We start from the raw sequence: 13,429 nt of genomic DNA on the forward strand, positions 1-13,429 counted from the left end.
GAGAGCATTGCAGCTGTTCAAACTGAGCTTCACTGCTCAAGGTGAGCCCTGGACAGGTTTCAGCCGTTAATACAGCAGCTTACCTCCAAATGCCTTCCCTCCCCTTCTCCCTTATGGGTTTTTATAGGAAATGTTCTACCCTCTTGTCTCAGCTATGTCAGATATGTGAAAAGCCCAATATGCCGTTATAATAAGTGTCAAAAACAAAGCCATTTCAAAATAAAACATGAATACATACAGAATATAATGCGTTTGCAGTCAGATCATGCTACACTGATGGCAGATACTTTGAGTATTGCTCCCCACATCAAAAGAACAAAGGGTTTGACACGTGGGGCTGTTTTAAGACCTTTATTTTTTCATTTCTTCAACAGCTTTTTTGTTTGTTTTTTACACGTATCCGTCGGCATCATCCAGCCGGGCTCCTCGCACTGCTTCAGTTGTTCATCATCGTCTGAGGAGAGAGATCAGAGAAGGTAAGACCATCGTGTGCAGATGAGCGCACGGCAGACGCGCAGACGGTACAGACGCCAGGCTTTCATCTCTCGGCAGCGGGCATTTACAAACAGAAACACTGCACTAATGGGGACTGAAGCGTTGCAGTGAAGTACATTCCCCAGAACGCACTGAAGACACATCACAAGCGACGTTACTTATTTGTTGTAATCGGCATGTTTGTATTCCTCACTCCCTGTTTGTGATGGGTGATGTTCTGGAGCAACTTTCATCTACCTGTATTCATCTACCTGAAATGTATTTAACTAAAATAAACTGTTAAAGGCTACAAGTATATAATTTCCAATTCCCTGGTGGCCTTGATTGGGTCCAGGCCTAAGTATTTCTGTGGAAAGAAATGGATCAAGAAAAAAAGGGTTGTATTGGCCATGTGGTGGAGAGGTAGGTTCTCTGAAGCTGTAAGTTGGTTAATTGTTTAAGAGCCCGGAGAGTGAGGGATAGGGAAGTGCTCGGCTGTACTCACGGTGTTGATCCAGTCAATGTAAGAGCTGACACGGGTGAACACGGTGGGCTTCTTGGGGTAGTTGCAGCCCAGGCCCGAGCCGAAGCTCACCACCCCCTCCACGCTCCACACTCCGTCACGCTGGCAGTTCAGAGGGCCGCCGGAGTCTCCCTGCACAGCAGAGAGAAGACGCTTTAGAGTCCAGGTTTAAATATTTAGAGCGATTTCCAAAAATGTCTTTAAAAGGAGACACTGTCCAAGCTTGGCTGCTAGGCTGTGGACTTGTCCTACTGAAATTAAATTTTATTCTTCACGCTGCTAGCCTGTCTCGGGAGACTCGTACAGAGCCGGGAGTGTAACTCACGTTGCAGCCAGACACCACTCCGTCTCCTCCAGCACACACCATAGTGTCCTTCACCATGCCGCCCCACCAGTCGGGCAGAGTGCAGGTCACATGGTCAACGACGGGCAGGAGAGCCTGCTGCAGGATCTCGGCGGCTGGGCCGTTCGCTGAGGAGACACCGAGCACAGACAGCGTTTCACCCCTGCCCTCCGACACCAACACCACGTGAGGCCTGCTAGGGACGGGCTGGAGCCACAGCACGGGGGCCACTGAGACACAGTGCACATTCTGGAAATTTTGGTTTTAAGTGTTTTGCTGTCGTTCTGCTTAACATTTACACAGCTTCTAAGTTTCCAAAGTTCTTGGCTTCATGGGTAAAAAATGTAAGCAAATCTCACAACGGACAAACAAACAAACTACTACTTTTTTGGCCTGAAATCAAGTAACAGATCTTTATAAAAGCTGGAAGGACATGTTACTGGAGAAGGTCCCTGGCTGCAGTGGGGGAGAGAAGGCGAGAGGGAGGCCAGGACAGGACAGGCCAGGGCGCTGGGGGCCACTCACTGAACAGGCGGCCCCAGCCAGTGACGTAGCAGGGCTCGTTGTTGGGCAGCGTGGAGCCGGCAACGGGAAGACAAGCGGTCATGATGTTATCGCTGGCGACCACAGCCTCCTGCAGCTTCACCAGGGCGATGTCATTCCTGCAGAACACACAGCTCACCGTCACCGCCCCGCTCAGACGTCACCCTATCCTCCAATTTCAATTTTGCGGCACCACTTACATGAGAGAGAAGGTCCAATTTGGCGTTTTGAGGCAGTGTGAAATACCCACACACACACTGCTGTGGCAGTTAAATAGCAGCGCCGAGGAAAATCTTACTCACAAAAGGGTGCATTGAGTAAAAATGGCACCTGTAATCCCTCACACACTATCTCATCTCTCCACCGTCATCAACCCCTCTAATCGCTTTATAATCAAGAAACTCTTTCCCTCCCCTCTTCCAACAGGATGCTGGGATTGTCTGCCTCAAACCCAAGATGAAAAGGAGGCCCACACACACCGGATGAAGAGGCTGTTCCACTTCTCATGGACGACGATGGTGGCAGCGTCGACAGTCACTGACCCGGCCTCTTCCTGCTTCAGGTTGTGCTTGCCCAAGGCCACTCTGTAAGTGTTGCGGCTGCTACGGGGTGCACAAGAGAGGGATGGAGTGAAAGCACTGAAGACCACTTCTAATTTCTCATAGGGTAGAGACCCCAACACCTTCAGTGACCCCCTCCCCAGTGGCTCACCCCAGCCTAGTTCTGACTCGGGAGATGAACGTTTGACTCTCTCCAACCTCTTACCTGATGCAGTGAGCAGCGGTCAGGACCCAGTTGGGAGCGATCAGGGTCCCGCCACAGGTGTGAAACCAGTCGCCATTCCTCACGACCTGGAGCGAGATCTAGGGTCCAGAAAAGAAACGTTGTTGTTTTCCTTATGGCTTACCTGGGCTGCCTTTTGGCTGCCTCTGCTGTCCTTCAAAAGCCTCATTGAAACAACATCTAGGCAAGGATTGTGGAAGCAGAACTTGAAATATCACAACTGTATGAAATTAGAAAAGCGCTTCGTGTTTCTTTAATAATCACCCTGCATCTGCATGCGCTCGATATGCTTTGTGTTTCAGATGTATCTTTCAATCCCTGTGCTGCTGTCCGTGTATCGCTTAACACCTGGAATCAAAATTGTTCCTCTCTGTGGCCACGGTGGACAGAAGTGGGATCCCCGTGACTTATTTTGCTGGTGTCTAGTGTCACACTATCCTCTCTGCTGACATATCTTCAGCCCAGAGGTGGGACGTCGCACGTGTGTCCCCACCCAAAGCTGACAGTGTCGGCAGTGCTTGTCCGGTGCGGTTGTGTTACCTGCCAGGGCCAGCTGTGGGGTCTGGCGTCCACTCCGCCCACGACTCTGGTCACCACGGGTGGGAAGGTGGGCAGCCCACAGCCGTATGCTACAACACACAGAACAGCACACTACACACTGAGTCCGAGGGTCCGATCAGATATCGGTATCTGAGACCGCTGTCTCAGAGCTCGTGTGGGTTGAAGTATTAACAGCTTGTGCTGAATTCACACCATGACTAAATGCATTAAAAACTCTCAACTGAAGTGTAAAACCTACTGCAGCGCCACGGTCCAGGACCAAGGATGGCCACCCTTGATACAGAGGCAAACAATAAAACGAACTGCATCTATACATCAATACACTGGGTGTTTTTTGAAGCATTGCACCCTTTCAGCTGCTCATAAACTGAAAACAGTCGATACATATCTCATTATTTATTAACGAGCAGTGCCATCACATATGCGAAATACAGTCCTCAATGTGCAACGCGTCTGCTATGTCCTCCTCTGTCAAAGGATGGGTAAAATCATGAAATCCCTCCGGACAGCTTGCACAGTTCCTGTAGAGACCCCTGGCTCTGTTGCTTTTTCAATTCATCAATTGCCCTTGGATTAGTGTTTTGGATTAGACTCACACAGACCTAAAGTCCAGGATTTAGTTTCTGAGAGTTCAAAGGTTGGGTCAGAGATATATAAGCAACTGAAATGGTTTGATTTATAAAACAAAAAGTGTGTGCGTGTGTCTACCATCAGTCTACTCCTGCAGGATGGATAGTTAGATAGATAGATAGATGTGAATTTCAGTTTTCTAACTTACCTCCAGCAACAAGAAATGCGAGGACCACAAACTTCATCATGATTGTGTCTTGAATCTCCATACCTGGACGCTGATCTTTTATACAGGCTGGCTGAGTGCTGACGAGGCTGGGAACATATGTTACTAAGGGCAAATTCTGTGAATCAATGGGAAAAAATAATCGATTCAGCCTTGAAGATAAACCCCCTAAAAATAAATGTATATAGTGTACTGTAAACGCCAGCTTATCTATAGATACGTGCCTGCACCATATGGCTAGAGCCTGTTTCTTCCCACAGCTGTGCTTATGCAGAATCTGTTACGGAGAATAAAAGTAGCATCCGCACCTGCGTATATCATACTTGACATCTTATGAAAAATGTTATGTTTATGGGCCTAGCCCTAATCAGATTTTCACTCCAGCTTTAATAACTGCAGGATAAGTTCCACAGAGCGCCAGGGCATGAAGTGTTTCTGTAATAAGTTTATAAAGTGATAACACATCAGCCCTTCATGTAAATCTTGAAATGTTGTGAAGAAGAAATTACTTAGGATTAATAAAAGAAGCTTCAAACCAGAGGCCATTATGATAATGATTACAATTACTGCAGCACTGGTAGTTTGATCATGCAATTACAGTGCTCTTTTGTGCTATAATTGCAATTAGGCAGCAGTGATAAATATAATAATAATAATAATTAGCAGACACCCTTATCCAGACCAATTTAAAATTGTTACAATATACAGTGACCCATTCATACAGCTGGGTTTTTACTGGAGCATTCTGGGTACAGTGCCTCGCTCAAGGGTACAACAGCAGTGCCCCCCCGGGACGGAACCCACAACCTCCCACTCCAGAGTCCAGAGCCCCAAACATTACTCCACACTGCTGCAATTACAGGTGTAGGTTTATGGTTGGACGGGGGGGACACGTCCCCTCCAATGTTAAGAGAATGTTAAATTGTCCCCCCCAATATTGACCGTTTCCTCAATTCTGAAACGAAGCCTACACCCCTGCAAAACTAAGTAAACATTTTTTATTTCAAAACCAAAGGATCTGAAAAACTGGCGGCCGGTCAGCCTCCTGTGCACCGACTACAAGATACTGGTTGTCCCCTGTCAGCCCTGCTGTACGTCCTCTGTTTGGAGCCGTTCATGCAGGTGAGAGAGCAACTGAAAGCCCTGGCCTACATGGACGCGCCAAGAGTGAGGTCTACCTCTCCCAGGCATGGCCTGTCAGCCGTGGCCCGCCGACCGTGTTCCCTGTGAAGCCAGCCATCAAGGTTCTGGGGATCACGATCAATGGGACCAACACGGGCACCCAGAGCTGGGAGGAAGCCTTAACCAAGGTACAAAGGCTGGAGCACAAGGACCTTGACGATGACTGGGAAGGTGCTAGTTGTAAAGGCCATCCTCTTCCCTTTTCTTCTCTATGTAGGCATGATATTTCCACCAACAGTCATACCGATAAAATGATCACAAGAATCATATTTCAGTGTGTCTGGGGGAGTAAAATGGAGAGGTTGAAACGAGTGCAGATGGTGAAGGGCGCCCTGGATGGAGGTAGGGGGGTCCCAGACGTTTTGTGGCTCCTTAAGGCACAGGGGCTGCATACGTGGTTAAGAACATCCAGGCTGCTGACAAGAAAGTGAATTTTATGAACCGCTTTTACTTTGCCAGCAGCCTGAGACCACTCGGTCTCTGCATCCATGGACAACACCAGGCCGCACTCGTGGGATCCCCCGTTGTTCTACAGGGCGCTCCAAGCCTTCGCACTCGAAGTAGGCCTCCACAAAGCCGTGCTGGTCTCCTGGGACTACAAGACCATCTGTAATCAGATGAGATCTACCCAGGAGACCAGCAGAATAGAAGATTTTCCTCCCAAAACCTGCTGGAATATCTGGGCTAACGCTACACAGAAAGATGTCTCCTGGATGGCTGTGAGTCGGTGTCTCCCCACTCGAGTGTTCATGTACAGAAGGGGCCTGGCCCTGTTTGACACCTGCCCCTACAAGGGCTGCCTGGGAAGTGAGACAGAGATCATATTTTTACGGACTGCCCCTCTGCTTGCAGGGTCTGGCTCTTGTTCTGTCCATTCCTCCACAGGCTTTTATTCCTTTATTGATAAATGATTGTTTTTTTAAAACAATTTTAATTGTTTTTAATGAGATTAATTGTTTTTAAATAGCACTGGTTTATTTATTTTTGAATGTTTTGATGGTTTTGTTTTTTTTATTTGTCAAATGCATTGATCGTTATTGTTCTTATAAATGATCAGATTATTATTATTATTATTATTATTATTATTATTTTATTTTTTCTGATGCATTATCCATTAATTATCAATGCATTTGACTGTTTTTGTTATATTTTGTTGGTTTCGCAGTTTGCCATTTATCACAAATGTAATTGTTTTGATTGATCTAATGATTTTAATGATTTTCTTATTTTGTATTTTGGTTTAAACACTTTAGGATTTTAAAAGTTGTAAGTGATTTTAGAATTGAATTTAAAAACATTTTAATCATAAGTATTAAAATTGTGAATGGTTTTAATTGTAATGTAAAAACTATTTTATTTAAAAACCAAGGAACCAATCACAGATTTATGTAGGGATTCGTAAAGGAGGATATTCTCATTCTCATATTTGATTGGTTCAACTTGCCTTTTAATTGAAACTAATTATGCTGTTGATATCAGTGGATCACATACAGTGGCTCTCAAAAGTATTCACCCCCCTTGAACTTTTCCACATTTCATTGTGTTTTTTGCCCCTGATCAACACAAAAAATGTCTATAATGTCAAAGTGAAAAATATAATCTGCAAATTGTTCTAAATGAATTACAAAACAGAAAATAATTGAATGCATAAGTAATCACCCCTTCAGTCAATATTTGGTAGAGGCATCTTTGGCAGCAATTATAGCCATGAATCTATGTGTATAAGTCTCTAACAGCTTTGCTCATCTGGACACAGCATTTTTTGTCCATTCTTCTTTCCAAAATTGCTCAAGCTCCATCAAGTTGAATGGTAACCTTTTGTAAACAACAATTGTCAACTTTTTCCACATATTCTCAATGGGATTTGACTGGGCCACTCTAGGACATTGACCGTTTTGTTTTTAAGCCACTCCAGTGTGGCTTTGGCTGTATGTTTGGGGTCATTGCCCTGCTGGAAGATGAATCTTCTCCCAAGTTCCAGGTCTCTTGCAGACTTCAGCAGGTTTTCTTCCAGGATTTCTCTGTACTTTGCTGCATCCATTTTGGCCTCTATCTTTACAAGGTATCTTGGCCCTGACAAGAAGCATCTCCATAGCATGATGCTGCCGCCACCATGCTTCACGGTAGGGATGGTGTTCTCAGGATGATGTGCAGTGTTAGGCTGGTGCCAAATGCAGCGCATAGCGTTGAGACCAATTTTGGTCTCATCAAAAAATAGAATCTTCCTCCACTTGGTCTCAGAGTCTCTCACATGCCTTCTGGCAAGCTGAGATTTGATGTGAGTTTTTTTCTCTCCCATAAAGGCCACTATTGTGAAGCACCAAGGCTATTGCTGCAGTCTGCACAGCGTCTCCTGGCTCAGCCGTGGAAGACTGTAACTCTTTAGAGTTGCCATTGGCCTCTTGGTGGCCTCCCTGACTAGTGCCCTTCTCGCCCGGATACTCAGATCTTGAGGACGGCCTGATCTAGGCAGATTTACAATTGTGCCATATTCTCTCCATGTCTTAATAATGGACTTTACTGTGCTATGGGGGATAGTCAATGCCTTGGAAATGTTCTTATATCCAACCCCTGACTGGTGCTTTTGAAGAACCTTATTCCAGATTTGATTTGAATGTTCCTTCCTCTTCATGATGTAGTTTTTGTTAGGAATTGTACTAACCAACTGTGGGACCTCCCAATTGAGCAGCGGTGGACTCCATTCAACTAATTACATGACTTCTAAAGACAGTTGGTTTCACTACAGCTCAATCAGGTGTGTCATAGCAAAGGGGTGATGACTTATGCATTCAATTATTTTCTGTTTTGTATTTGTAATTAATTTAGAACAATTTACAGATTCTATTTTTCACTTTTTCAATTTTTTCACTGACATTATGAAAATGTTCTGTGTTGATCAGCGGGGAAAAACTCCTGATTAAATCCATTCTGATTTCAATGACGTGGAAAAGTCCAAGGGGGGTGAATACTTTTTACAGCCACTGTATTTACCTCATTAAAAAAAGCAATAACCATGTAAAAGAAGGCATTCTTGAATTGTTATTGGTGCATGATGGGAAATACAGGGTGTAGCAGCAAGATAAGATGACCATTACAGGGGTGTGTTGAGCTTTATAAACAAATACAGCATGTTCTGTTCATTGAAATAAATACAATGAAAATAAACACAGTTATATAGTTAAAAACAAGTGCTTTTTGGACACGTTGAATCGGATTAATTGATGCTGACAATCTATGATCCATTCAGTGAAATATATATTGTGTGACTGTAGCAATGTGAAAGTTGAGGCACCGATCATATGTTGTATCAGAGTAGCCACTGAAAAGTTAATGTTTATGCCAGACGCAGTGCTCAGTAAGGTTATTTTTGAAGTGCCATTTATCTACAAGGTTAAATAAATAAACTAGATCATATTTTGCTTTAAATGGCAGAAGCAGATTACATCATATTTCCCAGATTATTATTCAGTCGACTCGCTTACTCTATAAAAGAGCATCTTCCACTTGGCAACATTGAAGACCAGTCATGCTTAAGTTTGTGGTCCTTGCGTTTCTTGTTGCTGGCGGTAAGTTAGAAAATACAATGTATTTGATGTTTTCTGGGGATATCTTCTTTGTAAATGGTGTAAATGTATTATTATTTTGCAACATTCCTATCCAATGATGGATGAAACATGCGTGGAAAAGGGGGAGAGAGCAGTATAGTCCTCTCCAGCCATGTCCTGCATTTCAGATTATGTCCGTTTCCCCATCCTCCTAATGGACGCCCACTTCTTTATGGTTCTCTCTGTATTGGGGAACCGCTGTGTGTGTTTACAGTGTAATGCACGTCAAACTAGAATAATTAAATGATTAGCTGAATTGAGAACCTGGGCTGTCAATTCAGTTCCCAGGATGGAATCGAAGACACACTATTATGTTGTATTTTTTGCCTCAGGACTCTACTTGTGTGGAACCCCAGACCTGGTTTAGGGATCCTTCAGGCCGTGACATTACATTAATCTGACCTCATTCTTGCAGACCTTGTTTTGTCTGAGTTGCGTGTTGTGTATCGTAGCGTACGGCTGTGGGCTGCCCACCTTCCCGCCGGTGGTGACCAGAGTCGTGGGCGGAGTGGACGCCAGACCCCACAGCTGGCCCTGGCAGGTAACACAACAGGAGTGAAAGTCACACTCACTGCGTCTACACGGCCACTTATATTACGCTAGTACTCGTGAGTATTCAATATACCGAATATATATACTATTGTGAATATTATCTGAATGATCGGGCTCTGGATATTCAGAGTGCCGGGGGGGTTATTAAACTTAACCAACTGTGCTAGGTGGACCCATTAATATTTCTTTTTAATACTCAAGCTTCAGAGATTTATATCGATGGTTCCCAGCCCAGTTCCCAGTGCAGCCTCATGTCTGCTGGTGTTCCTCCCAGCCGCAGTTGTAGTCTACTTATTTCTCTATGAAGGACGATAGAGACGGCTTCAATAGTCAGGAGAATTAATATTTTCTTTTCTTTTCTGGAAATCAGATCTCTCTCCAGTATTCGAGCGGTGGCAACTGGTATCACACTTGTGGTGGCACCCTGATCGCTCGCAACTGGGTCCTCACTGCTGCTCACTGCATCAGGTAAGAGAGAAGAGAGACTCGCAACACACACAAACAACAGTACAGTATAGTACACTGGGCCATCTGTGGTTTTTACAAGCTTTTAGGAGCCAGCTGGTTCCTACTCTGACCAGGGGAAACTTATAGTGGGTCTGCCTCAGTTGGCTTTTAAAATGATCATGAATTGCATTGATCAAACCAGTCTTACTGAACTGTGTACCTGAACTTTGTAATCCAACCACCGAAGGTGTTGAACTATCCAGTATGTGACCATATGAGCGATGAATTGTGGTCTTCATGGTCTTCTCTCTCTCTCTCTCTCGTGGTCCTTTAGCAGTCGCAACACTTACAGAGTGGTTTTGGGCAAGCACAACCTGAAGCAGAATGAGGCTGGATCTCTCGCCATCTCTGCTGGAAAGATCATCGTGCATGAACAGTGGGACTCTGCCAGAATCCGGTGCGACTGGGTCTGGGGGTGCAGTGCAGCCCCAACTATGGTGGGATCGCAACCCGAGTTAAAGGAGTCTTGTGTTTTGAGCTCTGACTCCAGGCTTTCTGTCCCGCAGTAACGACATCGCCCTGGTGAAGCTCCAGAGCGCCGTGACCGTCAGCAACTCCATCATGCCTGCTTGTCTTCCCGCCTCCGGGACAATCCTGCCCAACAATGCGCCTTGCTACGTCACCGGCTGGGGCCGCCTGTGGAGTGAGTATCCTGAGCCCCAACTTGAGCCTCTCCCTGACCTCTGGAGGGACAGTCCTGTGTCAGGTCATCCCATTGTCAACCGTCAACACTGCTCTCCTCTCTCTGAACATCAGTTACCTGACGTCTGTGCTGTGTCTTACCGTTGGCAAGTGTTGTTGATGTCTTTGTCTTACTGTTGTTGTTGTTTTTGCTGTGATTATTGTGCGTCTCATGGGACAGGAGTAAAGTGTTGGGTTTGTGTCCTCAGCGAACGGTCCCCTGGCTGACAACCTGCAGCAGGCCCTCCTCCCCGTGGTGGACTATGCCACCTGCTCTCGGAGCGACTGGTGGGGCAGCCTGGTGACCCAGAGCATGGTGTGCGCCGGAGGAGACGGACAGTTGTCCAGCTGCAATGTGAGTCTCGGCACCGCCGGTGGTCTACAGTTAAATGCAGTGAACCTCCGGGGGCTGCCGGTGTTACTGGAGCTCTCCTGCAGTCGGGCGATGCACAGACCTGTTAATGGGAGTTGAGTGCGCTTCGTTGTCGCTTTTTAGAGCAGGGCAGCATGGCCTGCCATTATGTGCCGGTGGGGCCCATAAGTAAAGATTCTTCAACAAAACAAATCAGCGCTTCAACATTACAAACTTTATGAACCGCATATTATTGTAGGTTTTGCAGATAATAATGCTGTGACTTCACTCGGAGACCGAATAACTTTTTAAACTTTTTTTGCTGAGAATTTAACGACTGGGGTGCAAAAATGCATTATGTTATGGGGCCCAGTACAACAGTGTGGGGGCCATTGTGGGCCACAGCACCGCTCCTGTATATAGTGCATAGGTTGTGTGTTGGGAAGCGATGTGTGAAAATACACAGGAAGCCAGAGAAGAGAAGCAGGAGCCGATAGTGTAGGTGGTGATGAAACGTACACACCAGGGACAGGACCAGGAGGGAAGGGAATGGAAATTGAGACTTGACTGGCCTTCCTGTGTCCAGGGAGACTCTGGTGGCCCTCTGAACTACCAGGCTAGAGACGGGTCCTGGGAGGTCCATGGTGTGGTGAGCTTCGGCTCCAGTCTGGGCTGCAACTATTACAAGAAGCCCTCAGTCTTCACCCGCGTCAGCGCCTACATAGGCTGGATCAATAACGTGAGTACTGCCAGTCTGTCCCCTACACAACCCCCTCAACACACACACAGCCCTGCACACGCACACGCACACACAACACACACACACACACACACACACAACCCTGCCAGCTGCACAGCCCTCACACCCTTCACTCACATACAGCTCCCATCTTGCTCACAAAGCCATTTAGGGGGGCAGGGGCTCAAACCCAAAAAAGGGACCCCCTGCAAAGTGCGGTCTGGGGGGCAGGCTACTCAGGATCAAGGGCACTTTTTGAGTCTAGGGGAAAGGGGCAATGTGGACTCATATCAGGCTAAGTATTGCAAATTCCCTTCAATAGCCCTTGTCTTTATATTGTGTGTTGACAGTGTTGTGCATGCTGCTCTAAAATTGATTAGTTACATCTTTATTTTTAATTTTCTCCTTTTCTCTTTTTCCAGGCAATGGTTAACAACTAAAGAAGAGTATGGTACCTGGTTGTGTGAAACTGCTGCATAAGAAATAAAATGAAATGAAATAAGAGTTGTGCTTTGTAAAGGCATTCCTTCTTCCAGTGTGTGAGGTGAAACCGCACTGCACAAGCATGCGCAGTGTGCAAGAGCCCCATTAACCAGGCTAATCCTGCAGATTGTTGATATATTATTCCCCTGATGGTTACATTAAATACATTCTGTGGATATGCCTAAACAATAAAATGATTCAGATTCAAATCCAAGGTGAAAATGCACCTTCTCTCATTCCCGCCCTGCTATTGGCTGCTGGATCTTCTTCTGTGTTAAATGTGTTTGGTGACTCTATACATCACTAGACTGCTAGCGGGTAGAGAAGATTATAAACTGCTGTTTAGACTAAAGCACTTAATTATATACATGTGTAATCACGCTAAAATCACTAGCATGATTACACACACACATATATATATACACACACCAACATACACTTTGTGTATTACCCTTCACTAAACTACATTGAATATAACTGCTTTAAAATAACCTAAAAAATAAACATTGATTAGCTCTCATCTGGGGGACGTCACATCCACAGTTTCTCCGGCAGGGATTTTCATGGGACCTTTCCCATGTGAGCTCATTGCACTCTGACCCAGTAACCCCGCAGCAGAGGCCCCGGGCGCAGGGCCCTGCTCTCACATCCCACATCCTGCTTGTGTCCAGCACTGCCACCGTGTGGGTTAGATTATAATGACAGGGACACAGGGCGAGCCTGACACTTGCACCCCACAGCAGTGCACTTGCACCCTCCTGCCAGCCTGAGATGCCGCCCGGGTTTCTGAAGGGCATTGCACAATGAACTGCAGTTTATCTGCTGAAGCTTGTTACAACTTAAGGCCACGATACACTCTGCAATTTCCATGAAATCCGATTTCTTGAAATCCCAATGTGTGAAATGAGATGAAGTGGTGGCGTAGTCGCAGCTGTATAGAGGCGCTTGGGAGCGACACCACGTGGTGCAGAGAAAAGCAGGACAGCAGACGCAGAGTAATCACCGTTTTACAGCATATTCAGTTATAGCAGCTTCAGCCAGGCTGTGCACTGCGGCAAAAGAAGGCGGCTTCACTGAAGTCTATGCAAGTGCACACTCAGTATTTGTTGCAGAAATGTATGAAAGCAACACTAGTTTCAGTTTACTTTGCAAAAATTAATTTGTCCAACATATTTGTTCAAAACTTGTAGTTTAATATTTTTGCGATATCTAACACTGATAGGCTTATATTGTTTCATGTGTGCATGTATTTATACAAAACGAAACACAAAAAACATTGCACACTTTTCTTTGCTAAAACTATTT

The 13,429-nt window shown here is 45.6% G+C and overlaps 2 protein-coding genes across 2 annotated transcripts; one reads left to right on the forward strand and one right to left on the reverse strand.

The window, feature by feature from the left end:
- Positions 1 to 336: 336 nt before the first annotated feature.
- On the reverse strand, positions 337 to 4,100 carry LOC136713786 (chymotrypsin-like elastase family member 2A). Its single transcript, XM_066691003.1, has 8 exons — positions 4,006 to 4,100; positions 3,207 to 3,295; positions 2,649 to 2,746; positions 2,363 to 2,485; positions 1,866 to 2,002; positions 1,323 to 1,468; positions 980 to 1,129; positions 337 to 454 (listed from the first exon to the last, which is right to left on the reverse strand). Exons 1-8 carry the CDS (start codon positions 4,064 to 4,066, stop codon positions 437 to 439), a joined length of 822 nt encoding a protein of 273 aa, XP_066547100.1. The 5' UTR covers positions 4,067 to 4,100; the 3' UTR covers positions 337 to 436.
- A 4,593-nt stretch (positions 4,101 to 8,693) lies between these two features.
- LOC136713787 (chymotrypsin-like elastase family member 2A) lies at positions 8,694 to 12,333 on the forward strand. Its single transcript, XM_066691004.1, has 8 exons — positions 8,694 to 8,771; positions 9,263 to 9,351; positions 9,733 to 9,830; positions 10,144 to 10,266; positions 10,376 to 10,512; positions 10,760 to 10,905; positions 11,489 to 11,641; positions 12,064 to 12,333. Exons 1-8 carry the CDS (start codon positions 8,732 to 8,734, stop codon positions 12,079 to 12,081), a joined length of 804 nt encoding a protein of 267 aa, XP_066547101.1. The 5' UTR covers positions 8,694 to 8,731; the 3' UTR covers positions 12,082 to 12,333.
- The last annotated feature ends 1,096 nt before the right edge of the window (positions 12,334 to 13,429 follow it).

Source organism: Amia ocellicauda, chromosome 18 (assembly GCF_036373705.1).
Source record: "Amia ocellicauda isolate fAmiCal2 chromosome 18, fAmiCal2.hap1, whole genome shotgun sequence".
In the NCBI taxonomy this organism is placed as follows: Eukaryota; Metazoa; Chordata; class Actinopteri; order Amiiformes; family Amiidae; genus Amia; species Amia ocellicauda.

Bases quoted from the DNA above. Each gene is read 5' to 3' on its own strand.
- LOC136713787 (XM_066691004.1), top strand. From the start codon at position 8,732: ATGCTTAAGTTTGTGGTCCTTGCGTTTCTTGTTGCTGGCG. The intron at 9,831-10,143 runs GTAAGAGAGAAG...GTGGTCCTTTAG, and splicing joins ACTGCTGCTCACTGCATCAG to CAGTCGCAACACTTACAGAG. The intron at 10,267-10,375 runs GTGCGACTGGGT...TCTGTCCCGCAG, and splicing joins TGGGACTCTGCCAGAATCCG to TAACGACATCGCCCTGGTGA.
- LOC136713786 (XM_066691003.1), bottom strand. From the start codon at position 4,066: ATGGAGATTCAAGACACAATCATGATGAAGTTTGTGGTCCTCGCATTT. The intron at 2,486-2,648 runs GTAAGAGGTTGG...TGCACCCCGTAG, and splicing joins ACCGCTGCTCACTGCATCAG to CAGCCGCAACACTTACAGAG. The intron at 1,130-1,322 runs GTGAGTTACACT...TCTGCTGTGCAG, and splicing joins GAGTGGTGTCTGGCTGCAAC to GGAGACTCCGGCGGCCCTCT.